Source organism: Lipotes vexillifer, unplaced genomic scaffold (assembly GCF_000442215.2).
Source record: "Lipotes vexillifer unplaced genomic scaffold, Lipotes_vexillifer_v1.1 scaffold945, whole genome shotgun sequence".
In the NCBI taxonomy this organism is placed as follows: domain Eukaryota; kingdom Metazoa; phylum Chordata; class Mammalia; order Artiodactyla; family Lipotidae; genus Lipotes; species Lipotes vexillifer.
Genome location: NW_006772158.1, coordinates 37,284 through 45,239, shown reverse-complemented (window position 1 = coordinate 45,239; position 7,956 = coordinate 37,284). Strand labels below are relative to the sequence as shown.

The window sequence follows — 7,956 nt, the reverse complement described above, 5'->3', positions numbered from 1 at the left end:
GAGTCTCTCTAGTGCATGCCAGCAAGAGACAGTCTTATATCTACATTGTAATCTAATCATATGAGTGACATGCCATCATCTTCAGCATATTCCATCAGTTAGAAACAAGTTGCAGGCCCCACTCACTCAAGGGGAGAGGGTCATACAAAGATGTGAATACCGGAAGGTGAAGATCATGGGAGTCATCTTAGAATTTTTCCCAAGGTTCCCTGGGAAACAGACTCTGAGTTTGAGATTTGTGTGCAGGTGGATTATTGGGGGCTGCTTTTGGGAACACCTGTAAAGGAGTAAGGAAATCAGGATTGGATAGAGAGGGAGAAGCTGCAAAGAGGTCGCAACCAATCTCACAGACTGAGAAGGTCCTTCAGAAATGTCCTGAAATGAAGCAAAGAAACTAGGCCTTTGTGACCTTCATTGAGCAATCACTGCATGTAGGCTGCCCCTGAGAAGGGGGCATCACCTTAGGCAAGGCAGCTCCCTTCAACACAGGACAATTTCTGAGGAGGTACTCAGTGTGAGCAGTCGGCAACCAATATTCCCAGCAGCTAGAAATGATTGCCTTAGTTCTGAAGAGGGGGTTCTGAGTGAAATGTCACATCGCCATTACACTTGGTTAACCATAAAATCTCCTTAATTAGTACATATATTTCCCAACTACTATGAATAAAATTTAGTTGAATTTATAACAACAAAAGTGTTCTAAGGGTTCGGAACTGTATTGGCAGGTGAGTAAATGAGGGAGGGGCTACTCAGAAAAAAGTGGTGGTTTTGATATATAATGTCAACGGTGGGTGAAGGGGATAGAATTTGGTGGATGAGAGCTCTTTCATGCCTTTAAATAGCATGCAAAATATCATGTGGGGCCAGGCTAACACATTAAATCCCCAAGGCCAAACATATATTTCAGTAAAATATAATAGAATAAGAGCAAAAGCAGGTTGAACTTCATTTTTTTTTCGACAATTTAATTCCACTGCTGCTTTCGAATTTTTTTTAATGAATTAATTTATTTTTGGCTGCATTGGCTCTTCATTGCTGTGTGTGGGCTTTCTCTACTTGTGGCGAGTGGGGGCTACTCTTCATTGCAGTGCACAGGCTTCTCATTGTGGTGGCTTCTCTTGTTGTGGAGCACGGGCTCTAGGTGCGTGGGCTCAGTAGTTGTGGCTCACAGGCTCTAGAGCACAGGCTCAGTAGTTGTAGTGCACGGGCTTAGTTCCTCCACGGCATGTGGGATCTTCCCAGACCAGGGATCAAACCCGTGTCCCCTGCATTGGCGGGCGGATTCTTCACCACTGTGCCACCGGGGAAGCCCCTGAATTTTTAAAATATTTATTTATTTATTATTTATTTATTTTGACTGCACATGGTCTTAGTTGTGGCATGTGGGATCTTTAGTTATGGCATGCAGACTGCTTTAGTTGTGGCATGCGAACTCTTAGTTGCCGCATGCACGCGGGATCTAGTTCCCCGACCAGGGATTGAACCCGGGCCCCCTACATTGGGAGTGCAGAGTCTTACCCACAGGACAACCAGGGAAGTCCCAGGATGAACTTTAATAGGGGGAAAAATCTAAAGTCCTCTCTCTAAGTTTAGAAATTACTTGTATAAATGATACAAAGGGTTGCCATGTCCTAAAAGCAGTTCATGTGAAAAATATCTGAGAGGTTTAATTTACCACAGCTTTAGCTCTATGGCATGACTGAGAAAAATGATAATGCAACCTTAAGTTGTGTTAATAGAAGTCTATGTTATTGTAAATAACAGTTCTAGTGTACCCTGTGCTAACCAGACCTCATCTGTGCCCAGTTGAAGGCAAAGTATTTTATAACACACATGTAGAAAAGTGCATGAATCACAACTATACAGCTCAATGAATTTTCACAAGGTTAACATACCCATATAACTGCTAGAGTGACCAACTGTTCCAACTTCCCTAGGGGTGTCCAGGTTTTAGCACTGGAAGACTTGCATCTTGGGAAACTCCCCTGTTCTGGACAAACTAGATGGTTGGTTACCCTAACCCATCCAGATTAAGACATAGAACATTATCAGCACCCTAGAAGCCCTCATATGGATCGTCAGTCACTACCCACTCCTCTTCCCCAAAGGAAACCACTATCCTGACTTCTAACACCATAGATCATTTTGAGGTGCTCTATTTTAATATGAGTACTACAAACTAAAGAGCAGAAGTTAAAACCTCATAGCTCATGGGCTGAATCTAGCTGGTAGATGTTCTGTTTGAGTTATGCAATTGGCCTGTAGAGCTTTTTCTTTTTTTCCACTTATTTTATTTGGGGGCCAGTGCTATGAGTTTTAATACAGGTATAGATTCATGCAACCCCTATCACACTAAGAACAGAATAGTTCAACTGCCACAAAAATCTTCCTCATGCATCTCCTTTCTAGTCACATATTCCACCGGCTCCTAGACCTTGGCAACCAATGATCTGATCTCCATGCCTCTAGCTTTGCCTTTTCCAGACTGTCATACATTTGGAATCTTATACACCATGAAACTCATGAGTGTGCCTTATTTCATTCAGCATGATACCCTTGAGGTTCATGCAAGTTGTTGCTTGTATTAATAGTTTATTCCTTTGTATTGCTGAGCAGTATTTCATTGTATGAACATACTTCAGTGTGCTTATCCATTCAAGGACTTCTGCATTGTTTTCAATTCTAAGCAATTATGAATTGTGCTGCTATAAACATGTATGTACAGGTTTTTGTGTGAACATAAATCTTCATTTCTCTAGGGTGAATACCTGGGTGGGGGAATTGCTGGGTCATATGCTAGGTATAGGTTTAATTTTATAGGAAACTGCCAAGCTGTTTTCCAGAGTGGCTGTACCATTTTGCACTTCTATCAGCAATGTAAGAGAGTTCCAGTGCAGAGTTCTGCATCCTTGTTAACACTTGGTATTATTATTTTTATATTTATTTTAGCCATCTTAATAGATATAAAGTTGCATCTCATTGTGGGTTTCTTTTTTAAATGTTAATTTAATTTATTTATTTTTGGTCGCATTGGGTCTTGGTTGCTGTGCACGGACTTTCTTCTAGTTGTGGCGAGCGGGGGCTGCTCTTCGTTGCGGTGCGCAGGCTTCTCATTGCGGTGGCTTGTCTTGTGGAGCACGGGCTCTAGGCACACGGGCTTCAGTAGTTGTGGTGTGCGGGCTCATTAGTTGTGGCATGTGGGCTCTAGAGTGCAGGCTCAGTAGTTGTGGCACATGGGCTTAGTTGCTCCATGGCATGTGGGATCTTCCCGGACCAGGGCTCGAACCCGTGTCCGCTGTATTGGCAGGTGGATTCTTAACCACTGTGCCACCAGGGAAGCCCCTCATAGTGGTTTTTTAAATTTTTATTTATTATTAATTTTTTTAAACACCTTTATTGGAGCATAATTGCTTTACAATGGTGTGTTAGTTTCTGCTTTATAACAAAGTGAATCAGTTGTACATATACATCCTCATAGTGGTTTTAATTTGCATTTCCCTAATATCAAATGGTATTAAACATTTTATCATGTGCTTATTTGTCACCTGTATATTCTCTTTAGGGAAGTGTCTAAGTCCTGTGACCATTTTTTAAGAATTGAGTTTGTTTTCTTACCATTGAGTTTTGAGAGTTCTTTATATATCATGAATACAAGGTAACAGTGACTGCAACAAATGGCTTCTCATAGCTCTTAGGATAAAAATCACATCTTTATCATGGTTATAAGCCCACAGGATCTGGTCTCTCCTTACCCTGCGTCACCAGTATAATTTTAGAACTCTCTTCCTTCCACTCTATTTTCCAGCAACACTGGACTTTTTATATTGTCTCAGGCGCTTTCCCATTTTAGGAACTTTGCATCTCTGATGCTGCTTCAGATCTGTAGTAGATAAAGTTTTCTGATCTTTTTGAGCTTCCACGTTCTCATCTGTAAAATAGATATAATAAGAGTACCTACTTCAAAGCTTTTGTGAGTCGTAAATGAGTCATGTATGTTCAGTCCTTAGCACAGTGCCTGGCATACAGCAAGCACTCAATAATTGGGAAGTATCATTAAGTTCAGTGTGTTAGATTGTATGCTTGTTTTGCTTTCTTTGCTGACACCCTTGGTTGCTATTCTATCTTATCCAAAAGGAGTTGCTTTCCACTACCACAGTAACCCAGGTGGAGTGAAATAAGAGCTAAATATATGCAGAGCTGATCACTGGGAGGCCAGAAGGCCCATCTGGGCCTCAAATGCAGACTCAGTTGGAAGTAACTCCATGAGATTTCCCAAATATACACTGACAGGATTAAAAGACACCAATGCTTATCTCATAACTTTGAACTTGTGTCTCAATACCAATGCACTATGAATTAGTATTTCCTACACCTTACCTGGACCTTGAGTGCCATGTGGGAAATTTTTGTTTCTGACTCAAATTACTTCATTCCAGCCAACTCTGTAGGCATGTTGGACCCGAGTGCCTAGTTCTGAGCAATGGTTGTCTGTACTATACTATAGTTAAGTAAGTGTATGGACTCTACATCTTAACTGCCTAGGTTTGAATCCACCATTTACAAGATCTGAAACCCTAAGAAAGTCACTAAACCTCTTTGTACATGAGTTAATTCATCTGTAAAATGAGGACTGCGAGTTTTGTGAGCAATGTGAGTTAATATATGAAAAATGCTCTAAGCGTTTGCCATTAGCTTCATGTCGTAACCAAACAATTACATTGTACTTATTACAAAAAAAGTGAGGGGGGGGGAACAGGGGGAACAAGGGCCTTCCCCAACTTCTGAGAGGTCTCAATTCTTAAAGGCCCCTTAGCAGTCTTACGGAGAATTCCATTTGGGGGAGCCAGGAAAACAGAAATTTTCCAAAAGGAGCTGCCATTTGCATCTATCCTGATACGGCTGCGGGCAATTCCATGGGGTGCGTGCGAGGTGGCGCTTTTCCCCAGGCTGTCGTGCGGTTGCATGGCGCTGCAGCTGCTCTGGGCGCGACCGCAGCGACCAAGACGGCGACCTTGGGCCTCAGACTCTCCACGTCTGCCCCTCGGCGCCAACCTCTCCCTTTTTCTCCACCTGCCGGCCCGGCGGCACCGCCTCCTGCCTCTGGTCACGAAGGTTCTCAGCGTCTCGCTGCGTGCCGGACGTGACAGATGGCAGCAGCACGTCCCACCAGCGCCCTCGCAGACTGACAGCGCCTTGGAGCAATAGCAGCGCGCAGGCGCCTTCGGGCCACGTCCTATAGCTGCCCGAGTGGCCGGCTAGCAGTATGCGGCGGCCGGAAAGGGGCGGGGAGAGGTGGGAGGCGGGGCGATCGAGCCAGCTAGGCGCTCGGCATTTTCCACGCGTTCCGAGCGCCAGTCGGCTGTAGTCTCTGTCGCTGTCGCTGCACAGTCTCTTCCCCCGGCCTCTCACTGCCGCTGAATTGCCAAGATGTCGCTCTCTAACAAGCTGACTCTGGACAAGATGGACGTGAAGGGGAAGCGGGTCATCATGAGGTAATCCTCGGGACTCTGTCGCAGCCTCTTCGGCCGGGGCCGACTTGCTTTCCCTCCTGCCCAAAGTGGACTTTAGTCCTCGTCTCGGCCCCATGGGTCCTAGCCCTGCAGGACTGGGCTGCCCACCACTGTGGCTGAAGCTTTGTCCGGATTTAACGGTTTCTAACCTCATTTTCCCCAACCCAAAAAGTGAGCCGAAGTTGCACTTTGCAGGGGTGGATCCACCCAGGAAGGGCTCAGATTGCAGGGATCCATTTTGCTCTCTTCTCTTATTTCTGAAAGGCAGTTCTATCACCTCCAGTTCCCAGTTGGCGAGGTGGGATGTGATGCTTAGCCTGCAGATCCCTAGACCCCCAGGGAAGGGACCTTGAAAGGTCATTTGGTTACTTTCCCTTCCCCCACCACCGTAGACCGTCCCAGACAAATCAGAAACGGCCCTGCGCAAAAGGACATCTTTCCCAGAGAATGTTGATTTCGTTGTCCAGAAGTAGAACCCACTAAAGCGTTGGGGGTGGGAGGGAGAGGTGGGGTGGGCGCACCGAAGGAGGCCCTGCAGGGCTTATGTAACAGGCCGCTGCTGCTCTACGTGTCTTTGGACTACAGGCCATGGGTTTTGCACCAGGATTGTGCCACATACTGGGTAATGCTAGAGCAGGGTGTGGCTGCTCATTCTTGCTGTTCTCTAACTTCACCCCCACAGGTGGCTAGAGAAGCAGGATATTAGAAGTGGGGAAGGCTCCCCATGCGCTTTGGGGTCTTTTACTCCAAACATGTGGATTCCTGGTCACTTACCAACATGGCTTTTCCCTTGTTTGCCAGAGTTAACTAGTATAATGTGTGGAGCTTTTACGTTTATCCTTTTTGTAACATGTACACTCGTGCATGCCAGGAGCTAAGTGCAGGAATTCAGTTAGGTATGTAACTGATGGACTTGACCTTGACAGGATCCAAGGGTGGCGCTTTTGTGGGGGCCATAAGGGCTTGCACGGATAGCGTTGTGTAGTCTTGTCCTTTTAGGGAAGTGGTTGATTGATGGGCAGGCATGTGCATGATGTGATCCAGCCCCTTTCCCAATTTGGGCTGGTTCAAGAGAGGGCAACTTTTGGATATTAATGGATGCAGAAAGCATTAGGGGATCTCCCTTTACCTAAGGCTTAAACGAAGGTAGGCACTGTGAATTAGTGAACTGTATGGACACCCTAAAAGTTCATGTAGCTCTCTCCTTCCCTCTTATTTCATTATGGCCACTATTAGTTTGCAATTGGCCTTCTCTGCCCTGCTATGGAAATAATTAGAAGAACTCAATGGCTTATGGCCATGAAGAACACCTGGTGTCCCCCTTTTGCTAAATCACCTAGTCCTTTGCAATCTGGACAAAGTAGGAATCATAGCCATCCTCGTATTAGATAAGGGCCCTATCTACCCCTCAGATGCTCTTAAGGAAGGGGGATAGACCCTATGAAAAACAGGACAAGTGGACATTGGCATGCAACTAGATCTTAGTGATTTCCTCCCGTCTCCACTGTGCTCAAGGCTGACCTTTCCAGATGCAGGCACAAGCTGAAAGACGAGGTGGAGCATCATCTTGGCTACCTTCCTACAATTGCAGTATTGTGCTTTATCTCCTCTCTTCCTAGGGAAACTGGCTTGAGGAATTATCCGGGCTGGCTGGGAGTGAGACTAGAGGAGTTGCTTATCTTTTCTCCCTATGGACCTAATGCGAAATATGTTTCTGCCCAAGGGCTCAAAGTTTCATTTAACACAGATTAACCCTGAGCCTTGAAATGATTGGCTAGTCCTGTTTTGCTGATGGAAAATGACCTGTCCAAGGTCACTGAACTAGCAAGTTGGTGGTAGAGCCAGGACTAGAATTTGGGTCTCCTTGGCTACCAACCAGATTCTCTAAATTCTTGGACATAGTGAATAGGGACAGGTTAAAATAGACCTTTGTCCACTGAAGTTTGCAGTCAATAATTTTTCCCTGTAATCTGGATAGAACTTATTTGGCCTGATAACAGGAAGTTGCTTTTTTCTCAGATTATTAATGTAGCTCTAGAACAGAGGCAGCCATGCCTCGTCAGCTCAAATTTTTTTGTCTCAATTGCCTTTATGTGGTGCTTGCTGGCAGTGTTCCGGAAGTGGGGCCTCCGGAGTAGTGGCTGCTTCACTTGCCTCCTCTCTTTATCTTGCAAAAGGGAGCTGTGATGTTTGTAGAGTCTTCGGGCCCCTGCTTTGAATTGCCAAGGGAAACTGATTTGTTGAGGGAACCTCAGATAGCCAGAAATCTCTGGCTAATTACCAGGTTCTACCTCAGTTTTTTAGGACTCCATTTGACGTTCTAGCCCTTTGAGTAAATTTCCTGTTTAATTTTGCAATGTCATTTCCTTTTTTCCTCTCATAGGTTGCCAGTCTTACTCCCTTTGCCAACTTGTGAAGCGCTTCCCTTTTGCTTGCTCTCCCCCAC

The 7,956-nt window shown here is 45.2% G+C and overlaps 1 protein-coding gene across 1 annotated transcript in view; it reads left to right on the top strand.

Moving 5' to 3' along the window:
* Nucleotides 1–5,303: 5,303 nt before the first annotated feature.
* The window catches only part of PGK1 (phosphoglycerate kinase 1), a 20,934-nt gene continuing 18,281 nt past the window's right edge, over nt 5,304–7,956 (top strand). The window contains exon 1 of the mRNA XM_007447349.1: nt 5,304–5,492. Within this exon, the coding sequence (XP_007447411.1) occupies nt 5,428–5,492 (65 nt within the window). The 5' untranslated portion in view covers nt 5,304–5,427. The remainder of the gene's footprint in view (nt 5,493–7,956) is intronic.